This window comes from Dipteris shenzhenensis, chromosome 6 (assembly GCF_047967505.1).
Source record: "Dipteris shenzhenensis isolate YYH24624 ecotype China chromosome 6, Dip_SZ_1.0, whole genome shotgun sequence".
Lineage (NCBI taxonomy): Eukaryota > Viridiplantae > Streptophyta > Polypodiopsida > Gleicheniales > Dipteridaceae > Dipteris > Dipteris shenzhenensis.
Window position 1 is genome coordinate 10497508 of NC_141601.1, and position 18394 is coordinate 10515901.

An 18394-nucleotide genomic window follows, 5' to 3' on the forward strand; every position below is an offset into this window, starting at 1 on the left:
ATGTAGCAAATACTCCGCACTACTTGATATCTTATTACTATACTTTCTTTGGTAAGTATACATAAAAAATGGTCTCCCTTCTGCAAACCCACCCTAACATCCCACATTGGGTATAGAATATTATCAAGAAATTCATTTTCTAGGCCTTTGCATACCCACATGGTCTTTGTCTTGTGAATGAAGACTGATTTGAAAAAATAAATAAATGTAATGGAGGGCATGAACCAACTAACACTCATAGATTTTGAACCGAAAGTAAACTTCATTGATGATTGAATATCTGATCTCATCTTCATTCTAAATGCATCTATAGAGAATGGATTAGGAAGAGGCCATTTTGGACTATCAAAGTTAGGGAGAGGAATAGGACATAGGCTTCCATATGTGCCTTCTCTTCGAGGAACTTGGTAACATGAATTATAGAAAAAAATACTAGACTTTGTCAAGGAGGCAGCACTCAGTCCTGAGAACATTAATTCCCCAATATTTGAATGGAAAGCTTGAAATATTCCCATGAGACTATCCAAAGGCTAGGCTTCAACTTTGGTAGAGGGAAAGATATCTACATAGAAAGCAAAGAAAGATGTTAATGGGCCAATCAATCTGTCTCTCTCACTCTCTACCTCTCTCTCTCTCACACACACACACCTCTCTCTCTTTCTCTCTCTCACACACACCTCTCTCTCTCTCTCTCTCTCTCTCTCTCTCTCTCTCTCTCTCTCTCCCCTCTACTATCTCCCCCTAACACACCCCTCAACGCCTCCATCTCTCTCTCTCTCCCTCCCCCCCTCCCCCTCTACTATCACCACAAGACACCCTCTCTCAAAACGCATGCTCACATACAATCATTAGAATACACAATTGAAGTGAAAATGAAAAAAAGTTAATGTAAAAGAGAGATACAATTTGAAGGAAAGCAAGTTTTAATGGCAAGATCCAAGTTCATGTCTCGAGCCAGGTACACGTGCTGAACCTTCACCTTAAGTCCCTTTTTTGTATTACAAAACCCAACAATGCGACCCTTCCAATGCTTCTCTTTCTTTGCTCTATCCTTTCTAGAAACCTTGAATGGACCTATTGCAGATGGTTGCATTGTGACCCATGACATTAACCTAAACTCTTGAGGAATCCAAATATCACTGTTGTCCTTCAAAATGCGACCCACAAAAGATTGAATTGATAGCTTTGGCCTAGGGGAAGGGGAGTGCTTCACCATTGTAGAAAGAATGGGAGCAAGCAAAGATAAAGAGGTTGGGAGGAGGAATAGGTTGAGAGGAGGTTAAGAGGAGGAAGAGGTTGGAAGGAGGCTGAGAGGAGGTTGAGAGGAGGAAGAGGTTGGGAGGAGGCTGAGAGGAGGTAGAGAGGAGGAAGAGGCTCAGAGAAAGGTAGGGAGTCAATGGGGATAGTTTGGGGAGTCTCCTGGGAGGAGTTTGGGGTGCTAGGGACACTTTTGGAAAATTTCAATTTTTTGGAGGGAAAAAAAAGTCGCGGATTTGGGGGCCTACCAAGAGAGCCTAAGAGGGGTATGGGGACCATCCAAAAGTGAAAGGGGGGAGTAAATGCCTCAAGAGGTGGTGGGGGCAAGAGAGAGGCAAGTGGAAGCCTAGTGGGGACCAAGGAGGACTCTCCACCAATGAGAGGCCAATATGGAATCCTCCATTCTTTTAATGCCCAAGCCTTCCCATTGGCTGGTTTGCTAATCACAAATCTTAAGGGACTAATCCAAGAGGCCCTTTTTGAGTCCCAAATTCTTCTAATGGAAATTGTTCAATGGGTTATCTTGGTGATGTAGGGAGACATTCTAATTATCATGGAGATATTTGATATTTTTGAAAATATAGTTATAAGATGGCCTTGGGCAACCGTTGTATTTAGTTGGGATATCCATTTGTATGTACTTAGATGGGATATCCATATGTATGTTCAGGAACCTTGGAATTTTCTACATACAGGAATTTGTACATATGGGAATTCCTCTTCATTTTCCTTGGCAGGTTATAGCATAGTACAGGGGAGTAGAGTCTCATGATGGAAATTGTATTATTACGGGAATCTCCTTTTATTTCTTGCAGTTCGCTAAACTTGTTGACTAATACCAATCTTTGTGCTACAAGAATGCCAACCTTTATGCTACAAGGATGCCAAGATTTTATTAATGCTGATCTAGATAGAGTGACATGGATAACAACTGTGTGCCGGCATTGAAGCCTGGCTTCCATAACTAAAATGGATTGTTCTAACTTTCATTTGGTTGTGATGGTGCAATGTGAGTTGGCATACCTCTCCATCGGATTTGTAATTTTAAATCTTTGGCATGTTTTGATGGACTTAAGATACAGAATTGGCAATTACGACAAGTACCTTGTGGAGGATTTTCTCCAACTCCTGTAGAACAAGAGTGAATATATTGTTGGAGAATAATCTTGACTATCTTTGTGTAATTTAGACACTCTATGAATATGATTGGGGGTACTCATGTTGATTATTACTTTAATGCTCTATCTGAGGGAGTTGAATAAGAATAGATTCATTTGTTGTTTGAAAAGGGAAATGACATATGATTGCATTTGATGTACTTGAACATTTGAAACTGGTCCAGTAGTGTAGTAGTTTAGATTTTTTGATAGGAAACACACACACACACTTTTCCTTTTTTCCTCTTGACCACACTAATTATTTTTTCTACCCTTTATATTCCTTTGAAATTCCTTTAAAATTTCCTTCCCCCTTTCTCTTTCTCAGGAATTTTTTCCTCACTCTCTCTGGAACTCCATCTCATTCCCTCCTTTCTCCCTATTTCCTCCTAATTTCTTCTTAAGATCTCCCTATTTCTCGCCTAATTTTTTACTTAATTTTTCCTAATTTTCTCCAAACTTTATCCCTTTATTTTCCTTTTTCCTAATTTTCCCTAATCTTCCTTGTTTTCCTAACCTCCTAAAATTTCCTATTTTTCCCTATTACTCCTAATTTTTTCTAAATTTCTTTCTTCATTTTTTCTTCATTTTCCCTAAAATTTTCAAAAAATCCCCCCTTTTTTTCTCGTTATTTTCTCCTCTCCCTAAATTGTCCTTATTCTCCCTATTTTTCTCCTCTCCCTAAATTGTCCTTGTTCTCCCCATTTTTCTCCTCTCCCTAATTTTCTCTATTTTTCTCCCTCCCACCACCCGCCCCCCCTCCCCTCTTTTCCCTATTTCTTCCTTAATTTCTCATATTACCCCCCTTTTTTCCCCTATTTCCCCAAAATTTTTCCTCTCTCTCCTTCCTCTCTCTAATCTTCTCTCTCTACCCCTACCTCTCCCTAATTTCTCCCGACCCCTCTTTTCTTCTCCTTAATTTTCCTGCACGGCTCCGCCACTCAAGCACCCTATAGTCTCTCTACCTATTTCGTCTCTCTACACTGTTCCGCCACTCAAGCACCCTACAGGCTGACCTTGCCGCCTCACTAAGCTTGTGCTCCTCAATTTCTCTTGACCCTCGAGCCATCTTTACTCCTCCTTGTTGACCGTGCAATCCTGTGAGACTCTTCGCGCAGCCTTCATTTGACTATTGATATAACATTTGGCTCCTTCACTTACTCCACACCTTCTTCCATCCATACTCGATGTCTTTTAATCCACCTAGGCTCCAATTGCCACTGCGCCCTCCACTTCAACTCCTTCCCCCCACACAAATAGCTTGCATCATGTATTCTAAGGTGGATATTTCGATACTTTTCTTCTTCTTTTTCTATTTCTTGCTAGGTTCCAAAGTCATGCTGGCCTTTAATGAATACTTTAATTCTTAGTGCAACCCCCCCCTCCCCCAAACCAATTTTTTCATTTCCTTTTTAAATATATTTTTCTCCCCACTATTAATAACCCCCCTTTTAAAATGTATCTCTTTCATATTTTAATTAACCCTTTATTTTTTAATTCCCCTCCTTTTTATGCTTCTCTTCTTCCCCCCTTTTTTTCATTTCTTTATACTTATTATCACCCCTTAAATCCTTTTGTATTTAAAACACTTGGATAAAGTTTCTTTTTGCCTTATTTCTTTTTATGCTTCTAATTACTTTACACCAATAGTAAATTTTACTTTTTCTTAAGCTTAATTTTTTATTTAATTATTTGTAAAGATTACTGCTAAATCTTATCACTTTTTAATTTTTCTCTCTTTCCTTTCTTTTCCATTGTTTCGTTTCCTAATATTGAGAAACTTTTTAGAAAGTCATATCCCTTATTAACCTTCTTTATCTATATAGCCTAATTCTCCTAACATTTTTTCTCTCCTTACCCTCTATAAGCTCATAACTTTAATTTTGTCCATTAAACTTAATTTCTTATTTCATTTTTTGGAAATTCTTATGTCTATTTCTTCACTGTAATTCCACTTTATCACCCTCATAATTCTCGTAACATAATTCTACACACTTCTACTAATCATACCATTACTCCACACAGCTTTGCACTCACAATTTTTACAATTAGCTTAGTAAGTCAGTGGTTAAGGGTTTATTTTTATTGTGACTCCGATAACAAGGGACGGGTGTTTATGACACCTGTCTTCCCAACTAAGGTTTAACTGGTTCTCACCATGTTTTTCTTGTTGGATGGTGGCAGGTAGGCAGATTCCCCTCTTCAATAAAAATGATGCTGCCATCGACTTATCAAAGCTCGACTTCTCACATTTTCCTTTTTCATTAAAAAATGTTCACCCTCTAGTGATGCTACTTCATTCATAGTGGATATTCTATTTATTTTAAAAAAAGTTTGTCATTAAACATTTCTCACTCCTACTTCAAATTGTCTTCTCTTCACTAATGAAAAGGGGTGTTGTAATGTGTTATAAACACACACATACTTACTTTCCTCTCTTATCTTTTGCGTTTACCTTTCTCTAATTTTCCCTTTAACCCCCCCCCTCCCTAACCCTTATTCACCTTATCCTTCTACCTTAAAATTCCCTAATTACCCTTATTTAACCTAAAATTTCCATTAGTTTTTCCTTATAACCCCCCTTTTTCTTCCTATTTTTTCTAATATTTTTTCTTATATCCCCCTATTAAAACTCCCCCTTATTCCAAAAAGTTATTTCCTTATTTATTTCTCCCTACTCTTCTAAATTTTTAAAAATGTATCCCCCATATTTTACCTTAATTCTCCTTATTTTTCTCAATTTCCTTAATAATGATTTCTTGTTTTATTTTTCCTTTATTTGCCTTTTTTTTGTTATTGTTTTTATTTTTTATAAAAATTTTCTTAAAATTTTATTCCCTCCCTGCTTTTTGCCTTTTACGCCTTATTTTTCCCTAATTGTTTTCCTTATTCTTTCAAATTTCTCCTAAATTCCCCATACTTTTTCGTATTTTTTCTTATTTCCTCTACTTTCCCCTTACTGAACCCTAAATTTTGCTATTTCCTAAATTTTCCTAATTTTTCCTTTTTTTCCCCCCTCTCCCTAATGTCCCCCTTATTCCCTATATTGTCACTAGTCTTCCTCTCCTAATTTTCCTATTTTTTCTTCTCCTAGTTTCTCGCTATTTTCTTAATAATTTCAACCTAACCCAACCCCCCCTTTTTTTTCTCCCTATTTTTCATAAATTTTCTACACTTATCTACCTAACTACATAAACAAACTAGCTAACCCTCCTAAGTACCCAACTTCCCTTGCCTCTATGATTACATGCTCTACAAACTACACCGACTGAGCTCCACAACTAAAGCCCAAAACTACTATCCTTACACTACCTCTTTAAAGGCCTTCTTCCACGTCTCTTCTCCCATCTGCTCCTACTCATGTCACTGTACTCCTAGACCCTGGCTATAATCTATCTTGTTGCCTTCTACATGTTCTTTTACTACTCACTATGCGTTGTTTGCTGGCAGTGCCATCCGCCTTTGCCCACTGCAGTCGTAATTTCGCTGCTACCCCTCGCCATTAGTTGTTACACGCAGGCCCCACCCTGCTACTGGCTACTCTACCCGCCAATGTCTACAAATCTGCCCACATCTGCTTCTTCAGCTAACGAAATTATGATGCGCCTTGCAACCCGTGTGGATAACTGTAGACTATGATGGCAGACTGTCATCCCCTCCAGAAGCCCATCTGGCGTCTATTACTCTGCAATGTCTTGATTGTTGCCCACATTGCCTCAACTGTCACCACATCAACTTCTCTCTTCCTATGCTATCTTTGACATTGAAAACACATGCACTTTATTCCGTCCATTACTAGTGCACGACTTCAAAATTTTTTGCTTTCTCCTATGTTATCTTTACTTTAATTTTCATGCTCTTTTTCTTGTGCACTAAAATTGTTTCCTTATTTTGACTGGCACATTATCTAGAGGTCTTTATAGACTTGATGCTTATGATAGATGTTTGGATGATGATGATGCACTTACCGGTGCACATGCCTTTGCTCTTGATTCTACCATGGCAGATACTCATTTGTGGCATGAGAGGTTTGGACACCTCAATTTTGGAGCCCTGGTGAAGTTATATAAGGAAGATATGGTTGTGGATCTTCCCAAAATGCATATGCCTACCAAACATGTTTGTGAACCATGCTTGCTTGTTGGTAAGATGCACCATGGTGCATTTCCCAAGGATGGGAGAGTTGGTGCTTCACGCAAGCTTTATCTGGTTCATAGTGATGTTTGTGGACCCATGAGGGTTGCAGCTCTAGGGGGGTTCTACTATTTCGTCACTTTTATTGATGATCTCACCAGGTACACTTGGATTTTCGCATTGAAATCTGTTTCTTGATGCTTCAAGCACTTTATTGCCTTGGCTGAGAATGAGAGTGGGCTGCACATTGCTCACCTTAATATAGACGAGGGGGATAAATACATGTCGAAGGAGTTTGCTATTCTTTTGGCTTCCCGTGGCATCGATCATCGATGCATGGTGCCTTATACTCCTCAAGAGAATCCCATGGCTGAGTGGAAGAATAGATCAGTGACGGAAATGGCCAGATGCATGTTGAAAGGCAAACATTTGCCTAATAAGTTGTGGTTGGATGCGGTCATGTGTGCAAATTATATCTTGAATAGATGTCCTACAAAGGCATTGTAGACTATCACACCTTATGAGGCTTGGAGGGGTCGTAAGACTCGCATTTCCCACATGATGACTTTTGGATGCTCAGCTTATGCTCATGTGCCTTCATAGAAACGCACTAAGTTGGATGATAAAGCTATCAATTGCATTTTTCTTGGGTATAGTTCAGAGAAAAAGAAAGAAAGAAAGAAAGTTTATTAAAGTCTTCGAAAGACCCATGGGTCTATGAGACTGTGAAAAATCTGGTACAAACAAGCTGTGGTGGTGGAGCTACTAAACAAGCATCCACACCAATGCAACTGCAAAAAATACAGAATGTCAATACTAAATCCTAAGTACAACAACATAGTCATGTCGGTAGTCGACTATCTCATCATCATCATCATCATCATCATCATCACCATCAGGACATCAGGGTGGATGAGGCAATGGGGGCATGAAATTGGCTATAGAGTACTGTCCGCCACTCAAAGGTGCAACCCTGGCATGTCTCCTAGTCATCGCTCTGGATCTAACCACGGCTACTGTGACCCATGTTGGGCGCGACCCTTCTAAATAGGGAGGGGGTGTCCCCAAGTGTGATTTGTGTATCAACCCTCTGTCTGAGCTGTCGGGTCATAGACTCCAAGTCACGGTCATGTTGAGGCCTCGTATTGTGGGTGTCCATGTGATCTGGCTAGAAAAACTCTATCATAGAGCTCTGAGAGTGGTTGATTATGATAGAGCTTTGAGAGGGATCAACCAAGGAAAAAGTTTGCTCCTATCTCCGTGCTCGAAGTATCCTCTTGCGGTGTCTCAATGCAAACCTGCCAAACATCCCTAGTCTGGGAGGGAGATGAATCGGGCCAAAATCCCATAAGCTGTCTCTGAAGAGGCAGTAGAAATGTCCGCGGATCTCATAGTAAATAGGACACCTGAAGATGAAGTGCTCCTCTGTCTCAACCTCCTGCATGTCACACAAAGTGCATATGCGCCTCTCCCTGGGTAGTTGCTCTGCTCTTCCGCTCTCAATACGAAGTCTATGTGAAGAGACCTGGAACTGCCCAAGAGAGATCCTCAGTGAGAGGGGTAAGTAAATCTATGTGTACCTTGGTGGGTCAATGAAACCCTCCTCCGTTGTGATATGTAAGAAGTGATCTCTATAGAAGCCCAGCTTCACTGGAAGATCACTCGGGCTCACCAGCCACCAAGTTTGAAATGTGTGTAGCTATAATAGATCCTCATAGATAACCTGGTTGACATTGTGTGATAGGAGGGGAGAAAACGGAGCATCCATGCTATATTGGAAGGGAGATAGTCTATCCATGTGGAGCCCCAGTCCTCAAACCATCTCTCTGTGCGTGCATACTAGCACCTCTGGTCCCCTCCTGCTGCAAGTGCCATAGAAGAGGAAAGTGCTAACCATGGTAGCCTGCTATGCCGAGAGGTGTAATCCCCATACTCCCTAACTCGGTACAGATATGTGATGACCTGAAATGCAACATCTAGCTGTAATGGAGATGACGCAAACTCCGCCCGAATGATCTGGTGAGGAATGGATGGCTTACCACGGATCATCCGTGATAACATGAGAATTTGTAGCAGCTCCACCTTGGCCCACTTTGTATCTAACAAGTCTGGTTCCCAGAATGGACTGCCATACATCCCCCCTGGAGGGACCAAAAAGTCAAAAAGCAACCCTTTGGTCCGTGGATCCTAAAAGTGAGAGCGGAAGCACTGCCTCTCTAGTCTGGCCAATGACGCATATCCTTTGCTCAAGCGTGCCTGCATCGTGGGTCTCAAAGTCCGGAAAAGACAATCCCAAGATAAGCGTATGATGAAAGTACCTCAATAGGTGACCCATCAAATGCAAACTGCTCCTGGCGCATGACGGCTCAAGATGTATTGAAGATCATAACCTTGGTTTTACACAAGTTGACCTTCAAATCATGAGACTCACAGAAGGACTATAGTGCGTCAAGGTATCTTTGGAGCCCCTCTGCTGAGGGAGACAAGAGAGCCATGTCATCTACGTAAAGTAATATCTGGATCAGTGTGCCTGCAAGAGAGCAACCTACCCCCCCGGTATCTCCATCATAGTCTCAAGCTCGTGAATGTAAAGGCCAAACAAGGTAAGTGATAATGGACATCCTTGTTTGACCCAAATAGTGCTCATGATCTTGTCTGTCCACCCAGATCCTGCTCAGACTCTGCCTAAAACTCTCTCGTAAAGTGCCATGATAGCCCAAATGATCTCCTGGCCATAACCCAAATCCTATAAGCGTTGTATGAGGTGGGGCTCTCGGGATCGTGTCAAATACCTTGCAAAAAACCACAAAGCAATAGTAAACCCTTTGCTTCCATGCCCTCGCCTCCTCCTCGATGATATACATATGAGCATGAGAATGTGATCCATGGTCCCATGATCATGCCGGAATCCGGCCTGTCCAGCTGCTCTAAGTTCTCAACACTCCGCAAATCTACTGAGCTTGGAATCAACTACTGATGCATAAATCTTGGACATGATATGTCCAATCATAATGGTCCTGTAGTTCTTCGGGCTCATGGGATCCCCTGCCTTGTGAATGGGTGAGATAGTGTTAATGGTCCAGGTGCGTGGAAACCCCAAACAAACAACTTCATTAAATAAATTTGCTAAGGTCGGGGCTAGGAGTTAATCCCATATGCAATGAACTCAATGCATAGTCCCTCATGATCCTTCGCTCGGTCATTATGAAGTTTCATTAGTGAAGAGGGTGCAGGATGTGGGGCGTGGCATATGTGAGAGGTTATGGACTAGCTGATTTGGGATGTCATAGAGTGTGCGTGCACAATCAAACCACACCTGAGTGTTAATAAGTGGTGAGGGGGACCGTCCCTCCATAAATCTCCACCAAAAGTCCTTAGAGTTGTTACAGAACAAAATGTTCAGTAGCTCCTCCTCGTTCTGAGGAACAAACTCTAGTTTCTTTCTACGACGGCGTAAAGCCTTACACTCATCATCGATGTGAAACCACCTAAGGCTCGCCATTTGTCAAGACTATTATAAATAATGAGATCATGCATCCTGCCGAGGTCTAATAGGGCCTACCCATAAGATGTGAACAGTCCTCGTTTGTCAGCCGAAACCCGTAGCATACCTGCCTCCTCAAGGTCAATGTCTGGCAGTAGAGTGGAATCATCCCAGAAGTCGAGGAGTGTTGCTTGACGACCACCTGTCCTCGCATCAAAGCCCCAACTGGGAGGACTTCTCCACGGCTACAGAAGTCGACAATGGACTGATATAGAGCAGCAAATGGAGATGTCTCATCCTCACCTCGAATATCTCTGGCAAAGTGGGAGGTCTCAAGGGGGAAGTAGCAAACTGCAATAAACAGATTCCGACTATCCATGTGCTGAATTCAGATCCAAAGAAACCTGGAATGTGCATCTCTCTGCTCTACTGAGATGGCCCCCAAAAGTGTGGATCTGTAAAGAACTGCGACTCCACTTGACCCTCGAACCCCTCCTGTGTCCGGCGTTGCATCTCTGTAGGCCGACTCCCATGTATGCCCGCTGACTACTGGTAGTGGACGCTCTAGACTCTGATGTGTGTGTATAAAAGACTATGTCGCGACCTGTATAGGATTTCGAGAAGTTCCCTGGTTCTGACCATAAGGTACCATTACAGTTCCAGATGGTGACCGCAACTCCCTATGTGGGAGGGGAGGCGGGTGTCCAACGAGGGCCTGTAAGGAGTCGTCCATCTCATACTATTGTCCACTTCCCCTCCTTGCGGGCTTGATCCCGCTCTATTGCAATAGGAAGCGCCTCTCCTCAACCTATAGTGGAGTGAGGTCCTCATCCCTGGAGATCATTGGCTAGTCTCGTAAGGCTAACCTACGACATAAAGCCGAAAGTCGTGCCTAGGTGTCATGGAACCGTATGATCAAGGGCTGCTCTCGGTTGGGGTCCCTCCCCACCTGACATGCTCTCTCAATCCTGTGCTTAGTCACCCCCAGAGTAATGGCCATGAAGGTCGTCACATTTGCCATCAGTGTAACCTCAATGCATGGGATCCCACGTACTCTGATGTTGAGAGCTTGCTCTCTATTGCTACTCCAAGAGGGTGGCCGAAACGGTTACCCTTGCAGGTTCCCATTTGGCTACGTCGACCCATCTGGACATCTCCTCGATGGCAGATTGCATGCCCACGATCTATGTCTCCACCACTGGGGTGCTCCCTGGGACTGTGCATATAGCAGTAACCTCCTATCGGAGTTGTGAGATCTCCTGTCTGAGTCCCTGAATGAGCCTGGTCCTATATGAGACGTGCTTGCTACTCCTGGGTGAAGCGTGTCTGCTCCTGTGCGAAGCGTGACAGCTCCATCTCGCGCTCTCGGATACTATGTACCTCCATCAACAAGTTCTCCCAAGCCTCTGATGGGTCAGCTCGTCCGTGCCCTAGCGAAAACTGAAAACACTGTGACATGAAAGTGTGAGGATGAGGCTGGAGGTTGGGTGATGACTGGGTGAGATGGGTGTGATGGAGATGACAGTGGCCTGGATGAGGAGATCCCAGCAGGGTGTGGCAACGTGGGCTGACTAAGAGGCAGAGGAGAGAGAGAGGTCAAGGCATAGTGCGGAAAAATGTATGACCCCTCCAAAGCAGGTGTCATAATTGGTGAGAATTATAGCGGGAGACGAAGGGAGAGATGGAAGAGATGATGTCAGTGACAACCCCTCTATCCCAAGGGAGGGTGGAGCAATTGATGTCATGGGTATGGGTATATCATTGCCAGTAGCTGTAGTTGCGGATGTAGATGCTGTGGATGGAACTGGAGCTGAGATTGAAACTGAGACTAACACTGAAGCTGAATTGAGGCTGGCATTGAAGCTGAGGATGAGGATGTACTGAAGCTGAGGCTGAGGGTGAGGTGGACCCCACCTTTGCTTTATTGTCAACTCCGAGTCCACTTCAGTTGTAGCATGTATTCACATCCTCGAGTTTCAGTTGTGTTTGTTTCTTGGTTTTGGTCTCGTCTTTCTTGGCAGCTTTATCTGTATCTATGCCACCTTTTCTCATTTCTTTTGGATGATCTCGTGTTCAATGCAAGTGTTAGTGCAGGAGCGGGAGCAGGAGCAGGAGCGAGAGCATGAGCCCCCCCCCCCAATGGTGGGAGGCACACCCAGTCCCAAGGGCTGAAAACGAAGGGGAAGTGAGAGGCTATGAGAGAGCGGGAGAGCTCGATGGATGGGGCTGCAGGTCGAGGTGGAGGGAGCAAGGTAGAGCTGCAACGTAGGGGGGGCTGTGGATGGGCAACAAGCAAGAGTGGAGGGCCGTGGGCTGGAGTGGAATGGCAAAGGGGCAAGGTGGAGAGGCCGCAGGCTGGAGTGAGCAGGAGGGAGAGGAGGGGGGTTGGAGGCGGGTAGGGAGGGTTGCGGGTGGAAGGTGTACCAAGGCGGAGGGGCGGGGCTACAGGTGGGTGCGTAGCCAAGTAGAGTTGTGTTGTGGGGTGGAGGCGCAGCAAGGCGAAAGGCGATTGCGGGTGGCAGAGCCGCCAAGGAGGGTGGAGATGGAGCAGCGAGCACGGAGGTGGAGCAGTGAGCAGGGGCGGGCGAGGTGCATGCAGAGGAGCAGAGCAACGGGCAGCAAGCTTTGTGCAATGGGCAACGAGCAATGCGGGCAAAGAGCAGAGCAGCAAAGCTAGGTGGAGCAAGCCGAAGTAGCAAGCCTAGGAGCAGGGCGGGCAGAGAGCAAGGGCTATAAGCTATATCAGCCCCGCACGGGCAAGTGTTTGTCAATCGGGATGTTGTGTTTGATGAATCTTCCACTATGCCTTTGCTGGACTGTCAAAAACATCCCGTTGTTGATGCCCTTGATATATTTGACAGCTTGATGCCTTTGTTTCCATCCGATGCATTTGACAGCTTGATGCCTTATTTCCATCCGATGCTCAGGATGATGTTCCATCTGAGGTTGTACCTCCTCCATCTGTTGATCATTTGTAGCCACATGTGCAGCCAAAAATTCAACCTGATATGCCCCTCATTGATCAGGATCATTTACACAGGGCTCTTGACCACCAAGAAACAGCATAAATTCAAGAGCCCAAAAAAGTACCCCGTTGGCTCCTTGACACATTAAAAGATAGCAAACAAGATACTCCTATGCCAGCCCGTACGAGAGCAACTGTCCAAAAAGAGCATGCTAGTTTTGTTGCTCATGCTTTGGTTGCTACAGCATGCAATCAAGAGCCCTTATGTCATCAAGATGCCTTTCAGAATGATTGTTGGATGAAGGCCATGCAAGCTAAATTGGATTCTATCCATCAGAATAACACTTGGGAGTTGTGTGATTTGCCTCATGGCAAGAATGCCATTGGAACTAAGTGGGTTTACAAAATCAAACAGAAAGCTGATGGTCCAGTGAACCGTTACAAAGCCCATCTTGTTGCTAAGGACTATGCTCGACAGCATGGCATTGACTTTGAAGAGACTTTTGCTCCCACTTCCAGGATCACTACTATTCGCATTGTTATTACCTTTGCGGCCCACTTTCATTGGCAGATACATCAGTTTTTGATATTAAGACAGCTTTCCTTCATGGGCATTTGTAGGAAGAGGTCTATGTTTCGCAACCTCCTGGCTTTGAGGTTGAAGGTTCTGAAAGCAAGGTATGCCGCTTGAAAAAGACCCTCTATCTCAGGCTTGGTATTCAATAATTCATACTCATTTGCTGACACTTGGCTTTCAAAACAGCCCTACAAAGGCTACCCTTTACATCCGCAAGCGTGGGACAAATTTGCTGATTTTACTCCTTTATGTGGATGACATGCTTGTGACTTAGACACATGCTCAGCAAATTGCAGATTTTAAACTTGATTTGCAGCAAACATTTGCTATGTCTGATCTTGGTCTTTTGCACTACTATCTGGGCATCCAATTTGCTAGCAGTGAGGGGGGCATTTTGATGTCACAATCCAAGTACATTAGACAGCTTTTGCAATGTTTTCAGTTTGAGGATTGCAAAGCCAATATCCACACCATTAGAGACTGGTTTTCACCTCTCTTCTGAAGATGGCAACGATACATGTGATGTCACTCTTTATCAGCAAGCAGTTGGTTGTTTGATTTACCTATGCCATACGAGAACCTAATCTACAGTATTCTGTCTCATAGTTAAGCAGATATATGCACAACCCATCCATGCACCATTGGCATCCCGTGAAACGTGTTTTCAAATATCTCAAAGGCACTCAACATTTAGGCCTTCTTTATGGGGCTAATACTTCACTTGTCATGCATGGATTCATTGATAGTGATTATAGTGATTGGACTGGTTGTTTTGACACTATGGTGGCAACTATTTTATGCTTGGTACTTCATGTGTTTCTTGGTTCAATAAGAAGCAGAGTACAGTCGCTACTTCTAGCTATGAAGCTGAGTAAAGAGCAACTTTTATAGCTACAATGGAGTGTGTTTGGCTTTAAAAGCTACTTGTAGATCTTTGTGCATGTCATACTGGTCTTACCGTCTTCACTGATAGTCACAGTGCTTTGGTTGTTACACAAAATCCAATTTTCCATGCTCGCACAAAGCACATTGAGGTTCACTATCACTATGTCAGAGAGCGACTATCATTAGGTGATATTGAGTTATGTTATGTTTCCACTGAGGACAACTTGACAGATCTTTTTACGAAAGCTCTACCTTAACCTAAGTTTAAGGCTTTTCGACAAGCTTTAAACTTAGTACCTTTTGTAACTTGATCTGTTGTACTCTGTACAGTCATAGGTTGCTATACTCCTACGAGACAAACATGTACAACCATGACACTAGATATTTAGGTATCCTAAGCCATGTCCAAGATACTTTAGCCCATACCATGGGGGAGGGTTTGTAGGCTATTTATAGATGCCACTTATACCTTGGTATGTGCCTTGTAAGCCTAGTTATAGTTAGTTAGGACGATTGGTACAATTAGTTTATGTACCATCTAAGTCAGTTAGAACACTTAGTCCAATTAGGATATTTAGCCCTAGGATTTTGTTATGTTGGCTCTCCCTTGGGCCTCCATACTTTAGTTTTGCAGCCATTTATTACAGCATCTCATTTTTCTCCTTCTTGCTTTCCATTGCTTCCTACACCCAACAAATAACTTCTCGAAACACAAAAAAGACGCAAGCCTTCATTGCAATGCTTCTAACAAATTCTTGCAAATACCCCCCTGATGCAGGTTTCCACAAGGCTAGCCCACATTGCCATGGGGAGATCAGCACAAGGATTGCATTGGAGGGGACAATTCTAATAGCATAGAAGTATATCAATCGAGCAACAAGCAAACTTGCTCTATGGAGAATTGAAGCATATTAACTTGGGAGTAGGAGTAGCTCAGCTTAGTTGCATTTGTGAGGAGACCACAGTGGATAGATAGTGCCATCCCAAAGAACTAGAAAGTAAGCCTCACACAAGCAGATAGGGAACTCCAAAGGGACACTAGACAAGAATGGATCTGGCGCTTCGAGTTCAATACCTTGCCTGTCTTCACCAACCGGGAGAGAACAAAGTGTTGCATTATGTCAACCTTGAGTACAAGCTTTTCATATCCCCTTGAACACCAAAACCTTCTAAAAGATACATCCAATTAACTTGCTTCATTGGCAAAGCAAAGTTGTGGGAAGATTAACCCGTGACTAACCACAGGTAAGTATGCAAAATGGCAGCTTTTGCTTTGAAAGGGCCACTCCCTAAAGGAGGCGCAATATAGGGAGACCTACGGTTTTGGCTTGTACAGAGAAAAGACACTCCACTACACGTCTCAAACACCACCCATATTGGTAGATAATTGCAATTACAAAGCCTTCTTCGACATCATCTCACAAGGGCCAATGGCTCGAGCAACATTTACCACACTATGCTCTTAGATTTTGATCACACCTGGGACTTATCTTTGACCTTGAAATATTTTGTGCTTTCAACTGGTGATCCATGAAGGTCTTCCCATCGAACCATAGTGGAGTAGATGAAAAGCGACGACACTTATCATTGTTGCACGAAAGGCAATTGTATCACTAATGGAGCTGCCCCTGCTAAAGGACCTAATAACAATTCTTGCTCCATATTGTAGCACAGCTAAGGTGTATGGGGGTGAGGAAAAAAAGCACAGCAGTCACATCATTAATGTGGTTAGAACGTCATAAGCACTCTTTTGAGATTTAAGCTTGTTCAAGTGCTACACATATCCATCAAGCATGACATCTATCACTCTAGACTCTCATAGATGACAAGATATCCTCATGATTGTCCAATATACATCCGCAACAAGAAAAGCATTCACAGCTAGTTGGAAAGTTTAGGAAAAATAGGCCAAACCAGACCTCGCTAGAAGATGTACAAGATCACCAATAAGGAAAAAGGAAAATAAAAAGTGCCTCTACTTGAATATTACATATTCACGAGAAAAAGCTTTATTTTCCTCCTCATGGTGGGATCCTTCTTGGTCTCTAGCTCAAAGCAAGACGTCCCACCTTGCTGGAGAGAGGTGTCTCTACATCCCATGAATGGAAAAATGCTGACTGCCAAATACTGGCATGTCAGAAAAGCTATAATTTAGTAAACTAATGTGTAATCCCTCATTTTATGGCTCGTACAGCTTTATGAGCAGCATCATCAAGGTCTTCAGCAGCAATGATGCTCATTCCACTTTCCTGCCAAAGTTTTATGACAAAACAATTCAGAGAGAAAATTCTCAAATCTGACGTTTCCAAATGCAGTTGCAAGTGGTTGCAACCTTCAGACAAGAGTAGAACAGTAGTAACCACGCCAGACATTTTAGCACAGTATACGTCCAGCAATACAGATGGTAAAGTGTCGATTGCCAGGCTCTACAAATAATACCTTGAGAATGCTTTTCCCCAGGTCAACATTGGTACCCTCTAATCGGACCACCACGGGTACTTTGAGTGCCACCTTCAAAATAACAAAAAAAATATCAGATGATCTTTCATGTGAAGATACACAAACCAAGGACTAAATAGACCTTCAAAATCTCAACCAAAGCATCTATTTTTAATATAGGCTCAATATATTATTAAGATGATGCCTTTGGATAAGGTAGGTAATAAAAATAAAATATTGAAGGCTGGATTTTGAAGATAACATCAATAGCATGTAGCCCCACTTCCTTTTCCCATAAAGGCTGTGGAGAAATACATTCTAGCAATAACACAATTAAATCTCAAGCTTTGAGAGAACAATAGCAAGATACCCAACAAGGAATTAACTGCCACATTCTTGAACACCATGCAACATAGGAAGACACTGAAAACACACTTACTCGTGAAATTTGTATCTACAACAGCATTTATAGGTATTACACCATCACAGTGTTAAATGAGACTCCATCCAACAGGAAAATTTAAGAAGAAACTGACATTTATAGGTATTACAGGATCAGTGTTCAACGAGACTCCAAAATTAAGAAGAAACTGACCTGCTTTGCTGCATTCACGATACCACTGGCTATCACATCACACTTCATAATGCCTCCAAAAATGTTAACCAGAATGGCTTTCACCTTCACATCTGAGGTCAATAACTTGAATGCCTCGACCACCTGCATCAACCAATAGCTCTAATCAGTGAGGATGTAGGCTTCCATAGTATTCAGTCAAAATCCAAATAATAAATTCATCAAAAACAAATATGCCTTAGGACAGTTTCTGCTTTGAGTGTATGGGTCACAAATTTAACAAGGCGATTAAAATTTTTAGCAAAGGGGTAGAAAGGTTGCCTGCCCCTCAGAAGCATTCCCCCCAACATCAAGAAAATTTGCCGGTGTGCCCCCATGGAGCTTGATAATGTCCATAGTAGCCATTGCTAGGCCTGCTCCATTGACCATGCATCCAATCTCTCCATCAAGGCCAATGTAGTTCAAGTCTGCTTCAGCTGCTGCAACCTGTCCTACAGAGCTTGAAGCTTAGTTTAGGATGCTTCCCCTGGTTCAACTGACAGTCATTTTGCAGACCGAATTAACTGATTGGTAATCACAATTACAATAAAAACTACATTTCCTTTTACTAGCAGGTATGAAAGCAAAAGCATGTCCAAGGAAGAAGGCGGAGTAAGCCTTATAAGTTATGAAAATAAAGAAACCGATCCTCTCTGACCCCAAAAAGCAGGGAAGATTTAAAAATGTCTTCCAAAGGAAGCAGTAAGCTGGAACTAAAGCAAGCCTGTTGTTGAGAATGAACCCTTTCTAACCCAATTCGAAAACACAACACGAGAAACACCAAGTTCAATACCATTACAATAGCATTTATGAATTAATGAAATAGAGTGTGTTAAAAAATCAATGGAAAAAAACTTGGGATTTTCAACCTCTCATTTTCAAT

At 42.8% G+C, this 18394-nt stretch overlaps 1 protein-coding gene across 2 annotated transcripts in view; it reads right to left on the minus strand.

Annotated features, from left to right (window-relative positions):
- Window positions 1-16518: 16518 nt before the first annotated feature.
- The window catches only part of LOC147900767 (ATP citrate lyase (ACL) family protein), a 50140-nt gene continuing 48264 nt past the window's right edge, over window positions 16519-18394 (minus strand). For both annotated transcript variants that reach the window (XM_087375619.1, XM_087375620.1), the window contains exons 10-13: window positions 17794-17958; window positions 17494-17616; window positions 16899-16970; window positions 16519-16708 (exon numbers count right to left, since the gene is read on the minus strand). In XM_087375619.1, the coding sequence (XP_087231745.1) occupies window positions 16634-16708; window positions 16899-16970; window positions 17494-17616; window positions 17794-17958 (435 nt within the window). In that variant the 3' untranslated portion in view covers window positions 16519-16633. The remainder of the gene's footprint in view (window positions 16709-16898; window positions 16971-17493; window positions 17617-17793; window positions 17959-18394) is intronic.